General features: G+C 38.6%; 1 protein-coding gene across 1 annotated transcript in view; it reads right to left on the reverse strand.

Moving 5' to 3' along the window:
• The window catches only part of AK5 (adenylate kinase 5), a 292207-nt gene extending 268530 nt beyond the window's left edge, over positions 1-23677 (reverse strand). The window contains 5 exon segments of the mRNA NM_001266348.1: positions 8065-8178; positions 8284-8453; positions 12109-12276; positions 18784-18970; positions 23485-23677. Of these exon segments, the coding sequence (NP_001253277.1) occupies positions 8065-8178; positions 8284-8453; positions 12109-12276; positions 18784-18970; positions 23485-23544 (699 nt within the window). The 5' untranslated portion in view covers positions 23545-23677.
• Between the last annotated feature and the right edge of the window lie 567 nt (positions 23678-24244).

Raw genomic sequence — 24244 nt, forward strand, 5'->3', positions numbered from 1 at the left:
TTAGTAGAAGAAAAGAAATAAAGATCAGAGCAGAAACTGAAATGAAAAAACAATAAAAGGTTAAGGAAACAAAAATTTGTTTTTTTGAAAAGTAAAATGAAATTGACAAAGAAAATATTTGCAGCTTTTAGCCAGACTAGGAAAAAAAATAGAGAAGATCCAAATAAATAAAATTGGAAATGAAAATGAAGACATTACAACTAATACTGCAGAAATTCAAGGATCATTAGTGCCTAATATGAGCAGCTGTATGCCAATAAATTGGGAAATCTAGAAGAAATGAACAAATTCCAAGATGCATGCCACTTATCAAGAAGAAATCCAAAACCTGAACAGACCAATAACAAGTAAAAAGATCAAAGATAAAAAATCTCCCAGTTAAGAAAAAGCCTGGGACCAGATGGCTTCACTGTTGAATTCTACCAAACATTTAAAGAAGAACTACTACCAATCATATTCAAACCATCCCAAAAAATAGAGGAGGAGGAAATAATTCCAAAGTCATTTTATGAAGCTAGTATTACCCTGATACCAAAACCAGAGAAAGACATATCAAAAAAGAAAAAACCAAGAGCCAATGTCTCTGATGAATATTGATGCAAAAATCCTCAAAAAAAAAAAAAAAAAAACTAGCAAATTGAATTCAACGATACAGTAGAAAGATCATTCATCATAACCAAGTAAGATTTATTTCTGGGATGCAAAGATGGTTCAACATACATAAATCAATCAATATGTACATTATATCAATAGAATGATGGGTAAAAATCACACGATCATTTCAATTGATGCTGAAAAAGTATTTGATAAAATTCAACATCCCTTCATGATAAAAATGCTCAAAAAACTGGAGACAGAAGGAAGATTCCTCAACATAACAAAAGCCATATATGACAGACCCACAGCTAGTATCATACTGAATGGGGAAAAGCTGAAGCCTTTCCTCTAAGATTGGGAACATGACAAGGATGCCTACTGTCACCACCATTATTCAGCATAGTACTAGAAGTTCTAGCTAGAGCAATCAAACATGAAAAATATATAAATGGCATCCAAATTGAACAGGAAGAAGCCAAATTACCCTTGTTTGCAGATGATATAATCTTATATTTGAAAAAACCTAAAGACTCCAGAAGAAAACTATTAGAACTGATAAACAAATTCAATTAAGTTGCAGGATACAAAACCAACATAGAAAAATCAGTAGCATTTCTATATGCCAATGGTGAACAATGTGAAAAAGAAATAAAAAAGTAATCCCATTTACAACAGCTACACATAAAATTAAATACCTAGGAATTAACCAAATAATCTCTGTAATGAAAACTATAAAACACTGATGAAACTGAAAACACCAAAAAATGAAAAAAAATCCATTTTCATGGACTGGAAGAAATAATATTGTTAAAATATCCATACTACCTAAAGCAATCTACAGATTCAATCTAATCCCGTCAAAATACCAATGACATTCTTCACAGAAATAGAAAAAAACAATTCTAAAATGTATATAGAACCACAAAAGACCCTGAATAGCCAAAGCTATCCTGAGCAAAAAGAACAACACTGCAAGAATCACATTACCTGACTTCAAATTATACTACAGAGCTGTAGTAACCAAAACAGCATGGTACTGCATGAAAACAGGGAAAAGACAGTCTCTTTCTGCCTTAATAAATGGTTCTGAGAAAACTGGATGTCCATATGCAGAAAAATAAAACTAGACCCTTATCTTTCACCATATACAAAAATAAAATCAAAATGGATCAAATACTTAAAATCAAGACCTCAAACTATGAAACTACTACAAGAAAACACTGGGGGAAATCTCCAGGACATTGGTCTGGGCAAAAATGTCTTGAGCAATACCCCATAAGCACAGACAACCAAAGAAAAGATGGACAAACGGGATCACACCAAATTTAAAAACTTTTGCACAGCAAATGATAAAATCAACAAAGTAAAAAGACAATCCACAGAATGGTGGGCTGCAAAAAAAATCTGCAAACTACTCTTCTGACAAAGGATTAATAACCAGAATATACAAGGAGATGAAACAACTCTACAGAAAAAAAATCTAATCAAAAGATAGGCAAAGATTTGAATAGACATTCTCAAAAGATAATATACAAATAGCAAACGGGCATGTGAAAAAGTGTTCAACATCACTGATTATCAAAGAAATGCAAATCAAAACTACAATAAGATATCATCTCACCCCACTTAAATGTCTTATATACAAAAGACAGGCAACAACAAATACTGACGAGGATGTGCAGAAAAGGGAATCCTTGTACACTGTTAATGGGAATGTGAATTAGTCCAACCACTATGAAGAACGGTTTCGAGGTTCCTCAAAAAACTAAAAATGGAGCTCCAACATGATCCTGCAATCCCACTGCTGGGTATATAGCCAAAAGAAAGGAAATCAGTGTATCGAAGAGATATCTGCACTCCTATGTTTGTTGCAGCACTGTTTACAATAGCTAAGATTTGCAAGCAAACTAAGTGTTTATCCACAGATGAATGGATAAAGAAAATGTGGTACCTAAGGCCAGGCATGGTAGCTTATGCCTGTAACCCCAGCACTTTGGGAGGCCGAGGCTGGCGGATCACCAGAGGACTGGAGTTCGAGACCAGCCTGACCAACATGGAGAAACCCCATCTCTACTAAAAATACAAAATTAGCTGGGCATGGTGGCACATGCCTGTAAACTCAGCTACTCAGGAGGCTGAGGCAGGAGAATCGCTTGAATCCAGGAGGCGGAGGCTGCAGTGAGCCAAGATTGTGCCATTGCACTCCAGCCTGGGCAACAAGAACAAAACTCCGTCTCAAAAAAAAAAAAAAAAGAAAAGGAAAAAAAAAAAAAAAGAAAAAAGAAAATGTGGTACATATATACAACGGATTACCATTTGGCCATAAAAATGAATGAGATGCTGTCATATGCAATGATATGGATGGACATGATTATGTTAAATAAAATAAGACAGGCATAGAAAGACAAACATCACATGTTCTCACTTATTTGTGGGATCTAAAAATCAAAACAATTGAAATCATGGAGATAGAGAGTAGAAGGATGGTTATCAGAGGCTGGGAAGGGTAGGTAATAAGGGGTTGCAGGTGTGTCGGTGGGTGGAGACAGAGATGGCTAATGGGTACAAAAAATGTTAGAAAGAATGAATAAGACCTACTATTTGATGGCACAACAGGGAGACTATGGTCAATAATAATTGTACATTTTAAAACAACTTAAATAGAGTAATTGGATTGTTTGCAACTCAATGGATAAACGCTTCAGGGGATGGATATCCCATTCTTCATGATGTGCTTATTTCACGTTGCATGCCTGTATCCAAATATCTCATGTGCCCCTTAAACATATATACCTACTATGTACTCACAAAAGTTAAAATAAAAAAGTTTAAGAAAGAATTTGAGCATATATCCTTTGCACTCTCCTCCCCTTCCAATCAGCGGGAACCTGGCCATGGCAGTGACCTAGCTTTCACCATGCAGACGTCTACAATGCCCCAGGGCAGTGGTTCTGAAATTGTGCTCTTAGACCTCTGGGGATCATAAGACCCCTTCAGAAGGACATAGGTCCAAACTATTTTCCTGCTAATACTGTGACATTATGTGCCTTTTTTACTCTCACTTTCTCACAAAGCTACAGTGGAGTTTTGCAGTGGCTACAGGAAGTGTGATGTCACAGCAGTTTGAATACAAAAGCAGATATGAGAATATAACTCTCTTCTATTAGCTAGAAGTTAAAGAGATTTGCAAATATATAAAGCAATGTCTCTCGCATCACTTTTTAAGTTTTGGAAAATATGATTACTTTTCTAAAAATACGTCATTCAGGTTAACTTCTATGGATTTATTATTTTGAAGGACTTAACAAATACTTATTTTAAAATTTGTTTTAATTTCTCATATGGTGAATATCAACAGATATAGCACATATAAATGAAAGATTTTTGAGGTCCTTAATAATTTTTAAAAAGTGTAAAGAGGTCCCGTGACCAAAAATTTTGGAGCTGTTGCTCTACAGTTGGAAGGACAATGAGCTGGAAAAAAACCCTGCATCTCTGCATGAATGTGAGGACTGAAACTGCCCTCCCCTCATTCACAGTGAGGCCATCCATTACATAAAAGAGAAACAAGTTTCTGTATTATGCTACTGTTCATTGTATCTTTTTATTGTAGCACCTCGGATTTACTCTAAATAATACAGACAATAGTCACATGAGTCTTCCTCCCAATTCCAACAGGACTAAATTCTCAGCAATGCCATGTGAGCAGAAGCAATGGATGTCACTTCCAGATTTGAGACTTCAGACCTTCGCATTCTCTTCCCCTTCCATGCTAGCTGGAACCCATATGTGATGACAACCCTGTTTCAACCATCCTGCCAGTGACAGTGTCCTAGGAGATGGCAGAAAAACCTGGGAGGAACCATGGTCCCTCAGTCATCTCAAGGAAAAAAGCTGCCCAGTCAAGCTGGACTGTTCACATGGAGACTATTCCAAAAGACGAAAAATGCACTTCTTCATCCTAAAAGCCATTTAAGTGTCAGGCCCTTTTGTTACAGTGGTCTGACCATTACCCATATATGGCTGACATCAGAAATTCACCTCTTCTCACACCCCAGATCTGTGGGGAAATCTTGGGGAAAACGTTGGTATGTGTGTATGTGCCTATATTTACACAAACAAACAAACAAACAAACAAACAAAAACTAAGTTAAAGCAAAACCTTGAGAAGATGCAGTGTAATAAAAATATATATTTAGTTGTATCCTTTATAATAAACCACTAAATGTGTTTTTCTGAGTTCTGAGGCACTGCAGTGAATTATACAACCTGTGGAGAGTGTTATGGAAACCCACACCGTCAATCAGAAGTACAGGTGGTTGCTGGGACTTGCAACTGATGTCTGAAGCAGGAGCAGACTTGTGGAACTGAGCTCTTTTTTTTTTTTTTTTTTTTTGAGACGGAGTCTGGCTCTGTCGCCCAGGCTGGAGTACAGTGGCCGGATCTCAGCTTACTGCAAGCTCCGCCTCCCGGGTTCACGCCATTCTCCTGCCTCAGCCTCCCGCGTAGCTGGGACTACAGGCGCCCGCCACCTCGCCCGGCTAATTTTTTTTTGTATTTTTTAGTAGAGACGGGGTTTCACTGGGTTATCCAGGATGGTCTCGATCTCCTGACCTCATGATCCGCCCATCTCGGCCTCCCAAAGTGCTGGGATTACAGGCTTGAGCCACCGCGCCCGGCCAGGAACTGAGCTCTTAACCTGTGGGGTCTGAACTAACTCTGGATAGTGTCCAAGTTGAACTGAATTCTTAGGCACCCAGTTGGTGTTGGAGAACTGGAGAACTGGTGTGGAAGACCACACATTTGGTGTCAGAAATGGTAGCAGAAAAAGACACCCCAGAAGCTTAAGCCTACATAGGGTGTAGAATCATCAGGGCTGACCCTGACACTGCTTTACAATAACATTTCAGCTTTGCCTCCATACCCGCTTAACTCCTGCAGGATAAGCAAAGGTGACATCGACCTCAGACACCTCTGTACTGCCCACAGTGGCAAAGAACCTCCAGGCTGCTAGAATGCCATCCTAAGAAGATGTTAAATTGGACCTTTTCAGTCTCAGAAATGTGGTTGAAAACAATAAATGTAAGTTGCTGCACATTCTACATAGAGATAACAGACCATCCTATAGAATTTGCTAACAGACCCCAAATCAGTACTGTTACCTATGACGAGGCTATATAAAAGAAGATGTAGATTGATCAGGTATCCAGAGAGAGTTACCAGAGGGTTATGCTTTTCCTACCTCTTCCCTATGTAGGAGGGAATCCTTTCTTCCATCTACTCCCTCTCCCATCTACTGCAAGTCACATGAGTAGGAATTTCAAGTTCTGTTATACCACCTTAGGTTTCTGAGTCTGAATCTCGTCCAAGCTGGGGACAGCAGAGATATGTTAAAGTGAATAAGAAATTAAAGTTTTGATTTAGATTGGACTGTACTTTTCAAGAGCTGAAAATGAGATCTTTTGTTAATGTTTTTTAAGTGACCAGAAAAGTCAGGGACTCGTCCTGAGTTATTGTTCAACAAAAAAGAAAGATACTCAACATAGCATGTTTAAAAAGCAATAGACAGAAAAAAAAAATCAAGTAGCTTCATCTGCTTGTCCCTACCAAGTTTAGCACATTCAATATGTGGGTGGGAGAACCAGGTTTGGGTGGCAATGCCTGCCTCCCTGCCTATCACACTTCTACCGATAACAAAGAATCACATGGAATGACTGCCATAGCACCCGCTTTCAATAGAATATAATGTGGTAGCAACAGCAATAACAAAACTTCATCAGATATTTTCCAGTTTTTCTCTCTTCAAAGCCAGAACAATTAGAACCAAGCCCTTAAGCTGACTGAGCACCAGAGGCTCTGGACTGACGGTGGGAGAGGAAACCTAAGAAGGGGAGGCAAACATTCTAGCACAATAGGTGATCCAAAACAGCTAATGGGAACATTCAAAAAAATGTTTTGTAAAGCTACCCTGGCCTTGAACTGCCCAACTCCAGGCTTCTTTCATGTGATACACAAACTGACATCGTATTTTACCTAATACTGTATAATACGGTATCTGTAATATGTTAAACGCTCCTTGAAATAAATAAGAAAAATATTTAAAAGTCTGTAGAAAAATGGGCAAAGGAGAACAGGCAATTCACATAATTCTCAATACAAATGTCCAATGAGTGTATGAAAATATACTTAACCTTAATAGTAACCCAAGAAATGCAAGTTTAAAACACAAAATGCCATTTACTTATCAGGTTGGCAAAAATTTTACACATGAATCATATCTGGTTGGAAAGGGTCTCTAGAAAAAGATACTCTCATTCAACATTGATATAACTTGGAAAAGTCGTTATGAAAATTTAGAATGCATTTGAATATAAGCATGTGCATCCATACATGTATGTATGCATGTAAGTATAGAAAAAGGTCTGGAAGAATATATAACAAACCTAACAGTACTCCTATTTCTCAGGAAAGGAGGAGCAGTGGGATGGGAGGGTGTTGATGGACTTTCACGTTTTACAGATAGACTTAAAATTTGTATGAGCATATATTACTTCTGTAATTAAAAGAAATTTTTTTTGAAGCAGGGTCTTGCTGTGTCACCCATGCTGGAGTGCAGTGGTAACATCTTGGCTCACTGTAGTCTTGATGTCCTGAGCTCAGGTGATTCTCCTGCCTCTCAGTCTCTCTTAGCCTCCTGAGTAGCTGGGGCTACAGGTGTGCGCCACTATACCTGGTTAATTTTCAGGTTTTTTTTTTTTTTTTTTTTTTTTTTTTTTTGAGATGGGGTTTTGTCATATTGCCCAGGCTGGTCTGAAACTCCTGGGCTCAAGCCATCTACCCACCTCAGCCTTCCAAATTGTTGGGATTACAGGCGTGAGCCACTGAGTCCAGCCTTAATTTTTTAAAATGAAAAACCAATTAACATGAGATTTTAAAGCTTAAATATATATATAAAATACTTTAATTGATTTATTTTCCTTTAAAACAGATGTGGTGGGGGTTGAGCAGGCATAGCCTACTCAAATTCTGGCAACCGAACCCTATCTTAATCTACGTAGGTGGTTCAGTATTTCACAACCCGAAGAAAGTTTCCTTAGTTGGCATGAATATAAGTACAGGGTAATGTTTTGCATCCCTGGACAGTACTGAATAAGGCTTATTCTTAGTAATTCAAGATAAAAAACAATTGTATGAAAAGTATTTTGAAATAAATTTTAGGGAGATTTGCATTTTTCAATAAAAAGAATTCTATTATTAGCTATCTTTCCTTTTGGCAGAGACTGTCTTCAATTTTTAAGTGTTTGCCAAAGAAATGACCTTCTGCCAACCCACACTGATATATTTGCCTGTTTTCAGACCAGAATTCATTCAAAAGCACCACAAGTCTTCCAAGAAGTCTTTTTGTTTTTATTCCCAAAATTTTAAGCAAAAAAATAGTCCATTTAAAATAGAAGGAGACATTCTTACTTGGTCCTCAAAAGATAGAGCCTGGGCAACATCTCTTGGAAATCCATCGATAACAATGCCCTCTTCATCAGGTATTTGCATCAATTTTTGTTTTATCTCTGTAATTGTTGTTTCCTTTTATAAACAGAAAGGATGGAAAAAAAAAACCACAGTTAAACTTAGTATACTCAAGTGGTAGGAAAACATTTTGCAGAATAAAAGAAAATTATACAGCAGTACCTGCGGGGCCAGTTCTCCAGTTGTAATTATCTTGGCAATAAGACTCCATTTCCTATTGCTGCTGGTACTGTGGATCTTCTTTCTTAATAATTCTCCCACAGAAATGTATTGGAATCCATATCGTTCTGCAATTTTCAAACTTTGAGTACCCTTTCCGCTTCCTGGACCACCTAGTATTTAAAACAGGCAAAACTGTGATCTTCTGATACAATAAGGACCTCCCTTTTATACAACTACTACTTCATCTGGGATGCAGATTCTGTGTCACCAAGGCAGGTGGTTAAATAGGAAAGCCATTTGCGGCTTTCTCAGTGCTGCCTTTGAATGTAAAGCAAGTAGAGACTTCATCAAGGAAAGAATTGTCTTGACCAACTGTATTAAATGAGAGATACAGGTTTTTCCTCTACCTATTTGAGCAAATAGCTAATTAAAAATTTTTTTGAACAATGTAGTTGAAAGAAATCTTGACATTTTTCTATGTAAAATCTAACATTTTTCCTCCTGTAATCAAAGAAAAATCTGTGGGATATAAAAAACAATGATCAAAATAACAATAATGGATTCCACGCCAACAGAGAGTTAATGTGTAATTCGGTGAAATGTAACCATTATTTTTAGACAAAGGCCCACCAGTATTTACACAGCTTATTTAAATCTTTTTTGAAATGTTTGCTCGTGCATGTCCTTGCCTTATATTGTTTGAATGCAAGAGTTTTATGCAATGTAAAAACAGACATATAGACCAATGGAACAGAATAGAGAACCCAGAAACAAATCCACACACCTACAGTGAACTCATTTTCCACAAAGATGCCAAGAACACACACCGTGTAAAAAGCAGTCTCTTCAATAAATGATGCTGGAAAAACTAGACATCCATATACAGAGGAAAGAAACCAGATCCCTATCTCTTGTCATATGCAAAATAAAATCAAAATGGATTAAAGACTTCTACTAGATTATTTTTCAAATCAAAAGTAAGTTTTGGTTTTAAATAGCTGCTTTTAACCTACTAATATATGGGCAAATCATGAATTGACTTGAAATAAAAAAATTATCTGACCAATTCCATTGACAAATTCAAACTGATTTATTCCTTGAAGAATCAGGTATCTTTCAGAAGCTATATTTTCACACTTAATCACAACCACCAAACTAAGAGATCATACACTCCATTAATTTTAAAAATTCAGACACACTGAGAATGTTATGGTACTTTCAAGAAAAAAAATTTTGTCAACTAATGGAGGCAACAGTAGACAACAAAAAATGCAGTTGGCACAATTGACAGAGATATTCTCTGTCATTAATTTGTTGGATGAGCTTAATTACTGAAAGTTTCTATCAAATTAATTTTACTTTGAAAACTGAAAGTTCCAATCAATTTAATTTTCTAGAGCCAGAATGGGCTTAATTTTGGTCTGTTCACATCTCTAATACTTATAAATATTAGGGTCCATCTCACTGATATTTTATGATTATGTTAACATAAGAGAGATTCGTATCTGTTCCAAGAGAGTCAGCCTTAAAAAAATTCTGCAGTGCTAGAAGAGAAACCATGTGGGCATCTATATCCCACTCTCACATTTTTAGGTTCGAACTAATACAAATTTGTAAGTTTCAGGTACAATTATTTTATAATTCCAAAAAAAGTCACAAAATTGCCCCAATTCTCTCAGACAACCTAAGATCCACCCTCTCCTTTCTTCCTTTGTTTCAATCCTCTTAAAATTATTTACACTTATTGGTTCATCATTCTTATAATATATAAAATGTTACAATACGGCATGTAAGCCTATAATGAGAATCACAACCTCGGGAAACAAGTTGATTTCACTGAATAGAAAGAAATGTGAAGTGGGAGAGATTTGAGCATTTACATATTCTCCAAAGATCTTAGTTTATTGAAATATTTTAATCGTTTTCATATAAAATTCATAGTACACACAAAAAATATTTGTGCTCTTTTATACAAGATCAATTTGCTATCAAACCATTTTCATGAACAATCAAGCTTCCATTTGTTCATCCTGTTAATAATGACCAATACTTTATTACTAGCAGCAAGAACAGCAAAATAGAAAGAATGTGTTCTGTCCACATACAAATCATAAAATGATGACATAATTCCCGATTATTTTTCACCTGTAGTTCTATCATTTATTAAAGTGTTTCCCTGTCTTCTAGGTAAGGACTTGAAAATTTTAAGCACAAAAAGAATGCATTCCACTTGCAAGAATAGAGATTTATGGCATAACAGTGGCTACCATAAAGCCATAAAAATATTTTAACTCTCCAAAAAAATATTTTAACTCTTCAAAAACTGACTTTAAACTCTCTTCCTGTAATTTTGTCTTTAACAATTCAGGGCTAGATATATTTGCAATTTCATTTTCATTTCACTTTAAAATATACAAATGTCATTCCTTCTAGTCTAGTGAGCTTAAATTCTTGTTATAGCTTGGTGTGTTTATTTGCATGCTTTTTTCCTAGTTGTCAACATTGCTATGTCCTCTGGAGCACTACTACTTCCTTGCATGGGGTCTCTATAAATCTGGCACTCTGTTAATGCAACCAGCTAGAACAGCTTTGAACATTTCATGCCAGAGTTTTGCTTTTGGTCATCTCTGTGAAAGGTGATTCTAACTGGAATATGAAACAATGACTACATGTTGCATGTTCACAGGTCTCTTCATGATTTTTATAGATTTTGAGAAAGAATTTGCAAAAATAGTCAAACTTTTTTTTTTCTTTTTTCGAGATGAGGTCTCTCTGTCACCCAGACTGGAGTGCAGTGGAGTTCACGGCAACCTCGAACTCCTGGGCTCAAGCTATCTTCCCACTTCAGCCTCCCAAATAGTTGGGACTACAGGTGTGTGCCACCACACCCAGCTAAGTTTTAAAATTTTTTGTAGAGACAGGGTCTTGCTATGTTGACCAGGCTGGTCTGAAACTCCTGGGCTCAAGTGATCCTCCCTCCTTGACCAAAAAGGAATTTTTCAAAAATATTTAAAACATTTTCATTTTCTATTCCTGTGAAATGTCATGGAGCTGATATTTCCATATTCAACATAAGATTCATAGTGGCAACTTTTAAAATTAACTATCATCATTGTTATTTTGGCTAATACTCAGATGTTATGTGCTATGTAAAACACTATTCTATTAGATTTGTTTGTCTTTTAACAATGAAACTTTGGATTTATTACAGGTGCCAATCTGCCATAAAGAAGATTCATTTATATGAACCTTTACCAATATATTATTATTTATTTTTCCCTCTAAAGTTAATAGTGAGTAAAAATTTAATTTGTTGGTTCAAAGGGGTAAAAATCACATCATGTTTAGAAGACTTTCTTTTTTTCTTCTAGAAACAGAGTCTCACTATGTTGCCCAGGCTGGACTCCTGGGCTGAAGGGATCTTCCTGGCTCAGCCTCCCTACTAGCTGGGACTACCACCACATCCAGCTCTTAGAAAACTTCAACTGGCTCAGTTATCTGTGATCAAGATTAAATACATAAAACCACAGGACAATAAATCTTGAAGGTATTACTTTCAATTCATTATAGAGATTTTCTATGACATTTTAATGGGAATCTATGAAAATGCAATAGGCATTAGATTATATAATTATAACAATTTTCATTTTATTGCAACTTATACTAAGAATATCTCCATTTATTGTCCCTTGAGCTTTTGTTTCTATTGATTGTCATTATCCAACTAAGTGTTTGCACATATAATACACAATTTACTTTTTTGAAATGTAAATATATAAACAAAGGTAGCAACAGTATGAGAATTTTTGCTTTCTGTCCTCATACCTATAACAAGAATGATTTTTGGTCGAGGTCTGGTAGGATCAAAAACCTCATACTCCTCAATCAACTCTGCAGTCTCAGAGAGATCCGTGTCACTTTCTATGGAGAATTGATGGATTGGAGGGAGCCGGTCATACCGCCGATATGGAAAGTTTGAATTTTCAGGCATTACTGCAAAAGAGTAAGATAACTTTGAAAAGGAAAAAACACCATAATAAAACACTCTTCACACTTAAACAATTAGTAAAAGCAATTTTAAAATGAAATGGGTTTGTTTTGTTCTCAACTGGAAGAAGTCTCCCTTAGGGGTCAGCAGGCTTTATCACAAAGGGGCAGATAGTTAATATTTTGGGCTTTGTGAGCCGTGCAGTTTCTGTTCAACTTAGCCATGGTAGTATGAAAGCAGTCATAAACAATATAATAAACAAATGAGTGTGCCAGTGTTCCAATAAAACTTCATTTGTAAAAACAGGCAGTGAGATGAACTTGGCTCATGAAACTTTACCACCCTCTGCCCTAAAAGGAACCTTCTCAGATACTACCTAGTTTTGTTTGGTAGGTTGCATACATCGTGGCCTCTGCAAATGGTGCTCTCTGGAGTTATGTAGTACATAACCTTCACAAGCATATGCAGCTGCCTGTCCATAAAGCTAATGCTTATATATTGTGTATTTCATTCATTCAACAAATATAGATAAGCTGCTTACTATGACCCAGAAATGCTATTGTGATCTAATGGAATAGCTTGGTGGCATAATGAATAAAAAATTAAGGTACTGTCACGGTCAGTAGGAGGGTGCAATAATTCCTACAACTGGAATATCTTATAACATCATCTAGTTTTACTTTATCAATTTACTTATTATTTTTAATCTACTTGAGTTAAAGATGTAAAAGTTTAAGTTTGTATCTATAATGGCAACAAATACTTGCTATTTATTGCTGTTTATAACACGCCAGATATGTTAGTGTGTTAAGAGTAATTTAGTATAAGAATAAGATGTAGTCCTGTCCCTTCAGTGCTTATAAACTAGAGCTTATATGTTTATATCTTATAGCTGTATGAACACCAGTCATGATAAGTGGTAAAATGAGTATCTCTCTGATAAACACCACAGTAATTTAATGAATTACATTTGGGCTGCAGTGGTAAGAAAGGACTTGCAAAGGAGGCAGGACCTGAACTTTGAAAGACAAGCACAGGTGATGAAATGCAGGAAATATAACCTAGTTGGTGGGAACAGTACGAAGACTCCGAGTCAGAAATTCAAATGACATACTCAAAAGGACCAGAGGACAGGGCTGGCAAGTCCAAACTAGGGAGATGGTCTCAACCAGTTGTTGATATACAGTTTATGGCTCCCTCTTCTTTACCTCAGGTGTCAGTATTCCAGGAGGCACAGAGAAGCACTAACTGCCCAAAAGGCACTCGCACAAAGCAAACAGGAGGCCACCTGGCCTTCCATGAGGAATTCTGCTGACTACCGTATCTTAGCATGGCATAAGGCTCACATCTCCTCCCAGGGATGTTGATCTGTTAGAACTTTCCATTCTCTGTTGATACAATAAATAAGGCCATTGACCACGGACCCACTAGATTCATTTTAGCTTCATGAAAAGCACTGGGTAGTCTGCAGATGACAGTAGATCTCTTTTAGAAAGATCTGGGAAGGGCTACATCAGGAAAAGCACCAACAACAGTATCCTGCTCTGCCTTGAAATTTAATCAGTTCATCCAACATTAGACAAAATTCGAAACATTATCCTTGGTTACTTTCTTCCCTCTCTCTGCACATCTACTCCCAATACTTTATTTGCAAAACATATACCAAATGCATATGCTTCTCTCCATCTCTACTATCACAACTCTTCCAAAGCCATCATCATATTTTACCTGGAATATCATAATAGACTATTTACTGATCTACCTGCTTCCATGCTTGCCACCACAATCAACTGCCTGAAATGTTCTTCCCCTGTTTCTCCCATGGCTGACTGCTTCTTGTCATTGACACTTTACCTTAAAGGTCACCTCCTGCAAGAGGACTTTACTGACTTTCTAATCTAGTGCAGCCTCCTAGTGAGTCTCAGGGACATCACTCTAATGCTCTGCACAGCACCTACTTCACCATCTGAGAGTTTCTTCATTTATCCATTCATTCATTGTTTGTCTTCTCCAATTGGATTATAAGTTTCATGAGAGCAGGGGCCTTACCTATGGTCTGGAGCTCTGTATCCTTGGGATCTAGAACTGTGCTTGGCAGATGGTCAGTGTCCAATAAATATTTGTTGAATTAATAATAAAAAGAATATCTTACTGAAATAGTTTCCCATAGAGAAAACTCAGAAGATAAAATGGGTGGGCAGAGCGTGGTTCAATGTGGAGGTCCCTGAACCCTTTACCATGGTAAAGGGTTTAGCTTTAGTAGAAAGCCAGTAGAGGATTTGCAGGGGAGGGTTGGTAAGAGAAAGGAAACAATGAAATGAAATACATGTTTTAGGAAGGTTAATCTGCTAGTTAAAATGAATTGGAGCAGGGAAAGACTAAGAACAGAAACAGTAGCAGCTAGGTGGCTGTTAAAGTAATCAACAGATGAGAAATGAAGGCTTAGGCTAGAGTGGTAGCAGGGGAAACGGAAATGGATGGCCAGATCTGAAGGATGCGATTAGGGTTGGAATACGAGAAATGAAAGGCGGTGACAGTTCAAAAACAATTTCCAGGTTTCAAGTCTAAAAGGATAAGGACCATACTGCATTTCATATAGTATCTTTCTGCCCTCTCTTTTCTGCTCCAGCAATATTGGACTTCTCTCATTCCTAACCAAATTACAGCCTCTTTGTCTGCCTCAGGAACTTCTCTTCGCTGTTCCCTGGTACAATCTCTTTCATCCTTCTCTAGCTAACACACACTTAGCTTTCGGCTCCAAATATAAGCACATCACCTCTTCCAGGAAGCCGATCCTGAACCCCAGCTAGGTTAGATTCAGTCCTTTGTTAACATGGTTAATTCCTTAGCATATGATTTTCCTATGGTGCCATTGTGCTCCTGCTTATATTCCTGCTGCTTGACTTCACTGCTAGGCTGTAAGGTCCCCAAAGGAAGGTGCCATGTCTGTTCTTTCCTGGTGGTTGGATTTTCAGTCCTAAAAGAATGTCTGACACATAGTAGTACTCAATAAATGGTTAATTTATTGCCCAACTGACTTACCGGCTGACTTCATGGAAACAGGAAAAGAAGTAAGTGCTGGTTTTGAAATAAATATAGTGTGTTTGGTTTTGGACATGTTGAATATAAGATAATGAGATATTCTGGAAGACAGGCTCTATGAATGTTTGGGGTTATGGGATTAGAACTCTTATTTACAGATAATTATTCAATTGTATGCATGTGGCAGAAAGAAAGGGATGCTTACCTCATATTTAATGCTTTAAAGACAGTCAGCCAATAATTTAATCCTTGCTTTATCATATTTTAACTTAGGAAAGTAACTTGATTAGATGATGAAAATGTTTCATTTCACAGAATAATTTTTCATAGTAATAACACATTAACATAGCTAAGGCAATATTTTTACAAAAAATGCATGAATCACTCATTTCTAGAAATAATCACTATGCTTTAAGATACTGGGCAGTTAGGAATTTTGTTGAATGTAATAAACGATTCCACACATTACAACTAAAACCTTCAAAGCACAAATGAATAAAGTATTTCATAAAATAGAATACAGGACCAGTTTAGAAATCATTTTCCGCTTTTTAGCATACTTTCAGATACAAGACCATGTGATGTCACATTCTTACCACCATAGGTATATGAAAATTTTGTATTTGATGATTAACTAAAAGATCCCCGTGTGGGAATTTTGGTAAAGTATCAGTGGGTATGGAGAACCTAAAATTAACATGCAATCTTATTTTAATGAAAATTAAGCCTACATTTTCCATTCTTGTTTTAGCTTATCCTGCTAGATTGGGAATTCCAAACTCACAATTTATATACCCAACATAGCCCCACAGATGTGTTTTGTTCAGCTGGACATTTTTGCAAAATTAGTACTTAACTGTCTTTAAACAATGATTGTTCTCTCTAGCTCTGCTCTCTAGTTTGGCCACAGTCCTTACCATTCTCTATTGACACATGACCTGCCTAGCTTCTATGTACAATCAGGCCAAGTAACAATATAAAAAAGTATCAAATAGAAGTATCAAGATTTCATTTTGTTGCAGTCACTTTTACACCCACTCAGAGCAGCGTCCAACTAAGTAGATGTCATAGCTTCTCAGATTTAATTTTTAAAATGTATGCCTGAAGTTTATTAGTACTTTAAGGTTTAGAAAGCAGATTCCCATATTTACCTCGCTTGATCTAACAAGAGTACGGGGTATGTATTTAACAGGGAGCCAGACATTAAGTATGATGACACCCTGGGAAGTAAGCTTCCCGTATGTTGGGGATGTGTATGAACTGTTCAAGCCCACAAAAATATCATTTATTCACCAAAGTAGTAATGTACTAAGTGGCATGCTGCAGCAGCAACTGGCTAAAGATACAACCATGAGTACCTGCTGCCCACAGAGAGGGCATATCTAAGCTGTGTCTGCACAGTTTGCAGTTCTAAACTCCAATTCTGTTCATTTGCTACTCTGTGTATCAGGCTGTTCTCAGTGAACCAGAAATCCTGCTGATTTACAAAGAGTGAACTTTATACCTGGGACTCTGCTTGGTTATCAAACCAGAACGTGGGTCTATGAATAGACTGTATGGCAAGAGAAAAATCTCTTTGGTATTGTAAGGTCCTAAAGGTCAAATCAAAATATTTGGTGCAAATTTGATTTAGTAAGTATATAAAGACACAACCTTACCTTAGGACTTCCCATAGAATGTAACCACATGGCTTATTTTGTACTGAGTGTTATTTTACCTCCTGTCTATGTAAGACGGACAGCGGTGAGAGACCTTGCACGGTAATGAGATTAATTGCTAAGACTCAGAGTGCTAATCTCATTACCTTATAGTCACACCAAAAATTTTCTAGCTATTTTTCTGTTTTTTGGTCCATTATAACATTTGAAAGTTTGTAAAATTAGTTTTAAATAGCAACTTCAGACATCTCATTACTTCTCAGCAGCACTGGGAAATTTGGTCAGGGTCATATCACTGACTTCTGCATGAATGGTGAAGGACTCTTTTCTTTAGAGATGTTTCTTAGGAAAATCTATTTCTGTTTGCCTTCTTTTGCTTGTGTTCCTTGAAAATTAGCACACTATGACTTTTTCCCACACTGCATTCAAATAAAATCTATGTGAGTCATGACTAATAAGGTTAAGCAAACTAAGATTTGCTTCCTGCCTATATTCATTGCAGATAGAATTGTCTCCATTTCAGATGCTGTCTGTATAGCACAAACCTTTTGTTGTATAATTTTTGAGAATGGTTTCAGTTTTGAAAATGTAATGATCTTGGCCACTAGAACAGAATTTAGTTTCCCCTGATTTGAGCTGATTCCAATTTGCACATACTATTATACGTCTCAACTTCATCTAGAAGTTGAAAGGCTGGTTGGCTCATGTTGAACCCCTAATTTTGATAAGCACATGTTTCAGAAAGAGATCAAAACACCATGAATCTTCTCTAATGAACTACAGTTTTTAGTTCTAAACAACTCCTAAAATTTAAACAAGTTTACTTTTCCAACTTCTTTTATAGCACCCAAATTCCTAGATTAATGTATTAATTAATACATTGCATTCAGTAGATGCTTAAAATTTTTTTAATTGAATTAACTAGTGTTAAAGTGAACTAAATGTGACCTGAGAAGGACTCCATACTTCTATATTTGAGTCCTTGCGGACAAACTGCAACCTAGCTTAATAGGCAGACAAGATTGAAAACCTAACTTAGGAGTATGCACCTGTAACAATAGCTGAGTGTTGGCCGATCCCAGCGGCTGTACTTCAACCATTTATACACGATTGAGCATTCAAACTGTGTTCAATATGGCAAATGCTAAGTTGTAACCAATCCAGCCATTCTGTACCTCACTTCTGATTTCTGTATGTCATTTCCCTTTTTTGGTCTATAAATCTTCCACCACGTGGCTGCACTGGTTTCTCTGTGCATCTGCTGTGTTTCTGGGGGTTGCCCAGTTCATGAATTGTTTGTTGCTCAATTAAACTCCTTTAGATTTAATTTGGCTGAAGTTTTTCTTTTATCACTAGTATAAACTTCACATGCATTTATGCAGATGCATTATTATGAACTCTGAACTTGGAAACATTAGTAAGCCAAATCTCTTTCTAGTTAATAAAAAAATGCTGAACTGCTATGCAATAACTACCAATTATACCTCTATTCTATTCATTTATTGTGAGAAATCTTATTTGCAATTTTAAGAAAAATGTATGTATGGTTTGCTAATTATTTTGCAAAATAATGAAGTCAGTAATATAAATTTTCATTAAGCCTCTAGTGAATTGTTGGACAACGGTGTGTAATTTTGTTTGTCTTTTTATGGAAGTGATTAGAATTAGTAGCAGAGAGAAATTAATCATGATCCAAGGACTTCAGGCATTTATAAACTCAAAAAATGAAATCACTGTGTATAGTCTATATGGCATGTTTTAAAGAGAATTGCTATAACTATAAAACTGTCTATTATTCTCCATATACATTACCATTTCTTAGAAAGGATCTCCGTGACTGTCCTCCATTTAGCGGAGGTAAGGTCTTCTTTTCCTGGCTTACAAATGTATCCCATTTCACCTTGTCACAGCCACCCAGTTCCTTGACTTTCTGTAAACAACTTTCCAAGTATTCTACTGGGTCTTCAGGCTTAGAACACATCAGTCCATTCAAAAGGCTCTGAAATATAACAAAATATGTACAAATACTTTTCAACCCACCTTTGTTTTTTTAAAAATTTAATTTAATTTATTTTTCTGAGATAGAGTCTCACTCTGCTGCCCAGGCTGGAGTACAGTAGCACAATCTTGGCTCACTGCAACCTCCACTTCCTTGGTTCAAGTGATTCTCCTGCCTCAGCCTTCCGAGTAGCTGGGATTACAGGTGCACACCATTATGCCCAGCTACTTTTTGTATTTTTAGTAGAGACAGGGTTTCACCATATTGGCCAGGTTGGTTTCGAACTTCTGACCTCAAGCGATCCACCCACCTCGGCCTCCACCCACCTTGGCCTCCCAAAGTGTTGGGACTACAGGCATGAGCCACCGCACGTGGCCCCACCCACCTTTGTTAAAATAGTGTTATGGCTCATCTTTGGATTCTGGTTGTTTTTGTTCTTTGCATTTGTCTTTTAATAAACAGTTAGAGTTGAAATTACAATCTGATGGAGTCATTAAGATAATCCCTTAAATTCTTGCCTAATTAGTTTTCAGTTCAGCATTCTCTGCCTCTTAAGCAATTCAGGCAACTAGATAGTTTAAAATGGAAGAGCCGTTCACTTTATCACAGTGAGATAAAATGCAGCATGTGAAAATGCCCCAGTCATTATTTGTCTCACTCCTACCCACCCTTTATGTCTCTAAACCTCAGTTTCTTCTTTTATAAAATGGGGGTAATAATAAATACCTCATAGAGTTTTTAAAGAATTAAATAATTTCATATTTGTACAGTGCACATTAAGTGCATGGCACATAGTAAGTGCCAAACAAACTTTGTTGGTGGTTTTAGTTATTATTACTATCAGGAAGTCTTCTCTGAATCCCTAGGTTGGTCTGTGAACCCCTTCTTCTGTGTTCTCAGGTATCCAGCATAAAACATCATACTTGTTTGTCATTTATACTGAAACCATTGGGTTATGCATTGGTCTCTCTTCTAAATTATAAGCTCTTCGACAACACAGAGTGAGTCTCATTCATTTTTCAATCCCCAGATACTGATGCTTTCCCTGACATTTGGTAGGTGCATATTTAACTGTTTTCCAATTGGAAAAAAAATCCCTCAAAGCTCAAATCTAAGTGAGACTAAAAAAAAAAATTACTGTTTGACATAGAGTAGGTCACTACAATATCCACTAAGATTCCAGATGGGGAAGGAAAAAAGGCATGATCCTGCTATTGCTTTCATGGTTCATGGTGTCTGATGTGTCACTGGTACTAGTTTCTAAAAACGCCACCAGTTTGGAAATGCTGATTCCTGGAAGCTGGACTGATGTACAAAATATTTTCCTTTGGAGTATTTCATGGAAAAAGCATAAAGGATTATTCTTACCAATATACATTGTTAGCATACAAAACACCCTTTGAAGGGCTGACATCTGTTTAAATACAGTATTTTATTTTCAATTATTTCCTGTGTAATTTGCTCAGAATGGTAGGCAATTCTCACCAGGTACGTTTGTTTTCTGAAATCCTAAATAGAGTAAGCTAGAGTGTGCACCTCTATCAGCCAAGTTCAATTGCAGAGGGAGCAGAAAAAACTACCAGGGCATCCAATCCAGTTTGTTTGTCAAAATCTGTCCTATATACACACACATTGCAGTTGAGCTTCTCACATTTCTCCCATATGCCAAGCCAGTATTAATCTTATTAATAAATAAAAGCCTCTATGTCATATATTTATTTGCATACCCAGTGCATTCTCAGCCCTGTGTGACTTTATTACCCCCATTTTATAGATTAGGAAATCACAACTCAGAGATGTTAGTGACTACTCCAGTTTACTCAACTAGAAACACCTAGGCCCAGGATTTCAATTCAATGTTTCTGATTCCAAAACCCATATGTTCTTCTCTGTACCTGTTGCAGAAATGTGGTGTAAGATAAAAGAAAACATGAGATTCTCTGTGCCATCTGCAAAATGCCCTCTTTTAATCCCTACTATTGCCTGAAATGGGTGAACACACTCAATGACTCTTTTCTGAAAATATACATTTCCAGCGTCCTTAAACAAAACTGGTTCTCCAAAGGGCACTGATTTTAAAATACGGCAATGAGTTCCATTCCTTCATGGATAATTCAGATCGTTTTTTCTAACAGCCAGCCACTCTCAGGGATTGAAGACAACCAGCACATATTATTGCTCAGTCTCTGAGTGAACCCTTTGAGACCTTGAATAATCTAATTTGACTTTCCACAGTATTCAAATTGATTGCCAAATCTCTGCTGTAAGGTACAAGATCAATATACACACCATAAAGTTAGCCAGAATTAAGAACTCATGACAAAATAATAAGAAAGTGGTTTTAAAAAAGTCTAAAACCGGAAACACATTTCAAAAATGAACCTACCAGAGATATCCCATATTCCATTTGGCTTACATGATGTCTCAAATTAGGAAAAAATCTGAAAAGGTCAGTTAGATATATTTACTTGTCTGAAAATACGTCAATACAATAATCAATTTGTCTATAATGGCCTCTAATATCCACAGCTGGGGCCAATGTCTTGGTGTTTAGTAGATAGCTAATTGTTAAACTTTGTACACTTAGAATATTGTGGTGGGCAAAATCCATTTTAAAAACCTAAAGTATTTAGTTTTACAGTCTACACTCATCACATGGAGAACTGCCAGATTTTCCTTCCCTCTTGAGCTGCGCATAGCACAGATTCGTCTTACTGAAGGATGTAGCCTTTGGAGGTCACCAGCAGTCTACTTACATCTTACTGTCCAGAAGTGAATCTAAGTCCATTACTGTATTTCACCCAAGCAAGTTGACTTCCTTTTCTGGGTGTGCATTATTTATCCCATTCATATGCAGAAAAGTAAATAAAAAACCTAAAACCTTAACAAAAAGGCCTGCCATAACTTATTTGCATACACGGTGTAGATTTTAATAAACTATCAAAATTCTCTGTGGTTACCTTCCACCAAGGAGGAAAAACAGTACCCACATTTATAAACCAAAAAGATGTACTATGTAGGAATTTTTGCAATCACGTGGTCCTCCTACAGATGTTTTCAATGATTCTTTCAGAAGCGTAGAAATGAAATATATCTCAGTAGTAATCTTTGTGAGAAAAACTTCGCCTCTTAATTTCCATATTTACTTTTTGAAAATTAAAACAAAAAAAGAACAACTCTTAAGATTCCCACACATTCTCAAGACCTGTCCTTATGCAACACCACCTAATTATTTTCACGCAGGAGTAACACATTTGCTAGATTTGGGCTTCACATACCACGCTTGAGCTCAGTGAATGCTTCACCTGGAAATCTTGACTTCAGATGACCTGAAAACGGTGGCTTATAGAGGTGAGAGAAAAGAAGATCTGTAATTATGGCAACCCATTTTAAAGACAGTTTAGGGAAACTGAGGCAAAATTATTTTCTCCAGTGGTGCTTTAAAATTCCTTTTAACAGAACAAATCCCTCAAATCGGGGGGAAAAAACCCTCATGACCTTTAGTTTACGATATCAGTCTATCAGTTTTCAGAAATGGGAACGAGGTTTGCAGAGAATGGATTTCCCCTTTCAGAGCTCGCTTAGGAAGCTTGGCTTGCTTCTATTCTTTTCTCCTCCTCCCCCCACTTCAAGCAAAAGCACTTGAGATTCAGGAATGTTTTTAAATTCAAATACGAAGAGAAGGAAAGGAAGCCAAAAAGACCTGAGACAGGGGCTGTGGCTTAGAACCGACTAAGGTTCATTCCTCAAGCCTCCTCTCTCTCAGTCCCCAAGTGTTCCCCCCACTCTGGGTCCCGGTGCAGATGATGCTGTGCTTCGGTTTGAAGACTGAGCAACAGGAGTTGCTATCTCCAGGTGGGTTGTCGAGCACTGGCGAAACCTGCGGCCCAACCCTTCCTAGGCAACGGAAAAACGTGCTCAGGAGTTCATTCAGCGAAAGCGCAGAGCAACGCTGGGGGCCTGTCACCGGGGAGGTGGCACTCGATAGGTTGGGTTTTGCTTTTTGCATCTTCATCTCTCTCTTCCAAGCTGTCTCCGGGGAGGGCTGCCTTCGTCCACATTTCCTCTTCCCCCAGGGGTTCCAACCCTGGACAAGTAGAGTGACTAGGGCTCTGGATCCCTCAGTTTCGAATCTTTACTCGCTGCTGGGAGATAGTGCAGCCACCTGGCCTGGCCCTCGCCTCCAGAGAGCGCAGCCCGGCCGCGGTCTGGAGCCCACCCTGGGTGTCCACATCCGAGGGGCGCGATGGGGGCAGGCTGCTTTCAGAACCCTGCTGGAAGACTGAAACTTGATCTCTATGATGCAGGCTTCTAAGCCCAGCCATCTGACAAGGACCCTGGCAACCCGCGGGAAAGGCGACTACCCTCGGGCGAGCGGGCGAGTGCGCTTCTGCAAGCCCCTTCAATTACATGCCCCGCGTGGGGAAGGTGGGACGGGGCGCGGCTGCCTCACCCCGAACCCCCGAGATGCAGTCCCCGGATGCTCCCGCCCGTTGGCCAGCCGTAGCCCCTACCTCAAAAAGCTGAGGGATTTCCCTCCGGGCCAGATACTCCTTGGCATCGTTGGTGTTCATGGCTGTGCCGCGCGTGCCTTGGGGCGCAAGCGGGGAGGATCCCGGGCTGCGGCGACCTGAGCCGGGGCTGGCGCTGGGGCTGGCAGAGTCCGCGCCGAGCAGCGGTGCAGCCCTCTTTCTCACGCGCACTCAGCTCAGCCTCTCCGCCCAGGCCAGGGACCCCCTCCGCCTCTCCCCGGGGGCTGTGGTCTCCGCGTTCCCGCCGCCCCCGCTTCAGTTGCAGTCCCTGAGCCGGAGCTGCAGGCGCCGAGCAGCTGTGCCGCGGCTTCCCGGGCTGCCAGGCAGCGCGGCCGCCAGGGGTGGGGCGCAGGGAGCGGAGGAGGGAGGACAGCGTGGCGGACGCAAGGCAGCAGCCCGCCCGCCTGCCTCTCCGGTTCAGCGCGCCGCGCTCCGCGCCTCCCCGAACCGGGTCTGCGGCGGCTGCCGGTCACGCTGCGCGGGCGGGCGCGAGGTGCGGGGGTGGGGGCGGGCGCGCGCAGGGGGTCGCAGTCATACCCCTCGGTGCCGCACCGACGCCGGAGCGCGACGCTTCCCTGCGTGCGCCGCCCAGGGATGCAGCTACCCGGGACCAGGTGGCCAAGGGAACAGGGTCGGGGTCTGTGGGAACCTGCCACCGTTTCGCTTCTCCGGACCTTGTACACACACAGACACACACGCACGCACATACACGGTTACCTCCGGGTCCCCGAGGAACTCTCAT

The sequence above is a fragment of the Macaca mulatta genome, chromosome 1 (assembly GCF_049350105.2).
Source record: "Macaca mulatta isolate MMU2019108-1 chromosome 1, T2T-MMU8v2.0, whole genome shotgun sequence".
NCBI classification, from domain to species: domain Eukaryota; kingdom Metazoa; phylum Chordata; class Mammalia; order Primates; family Cercopithecidae; genus Macaca; species Macaca mulatta.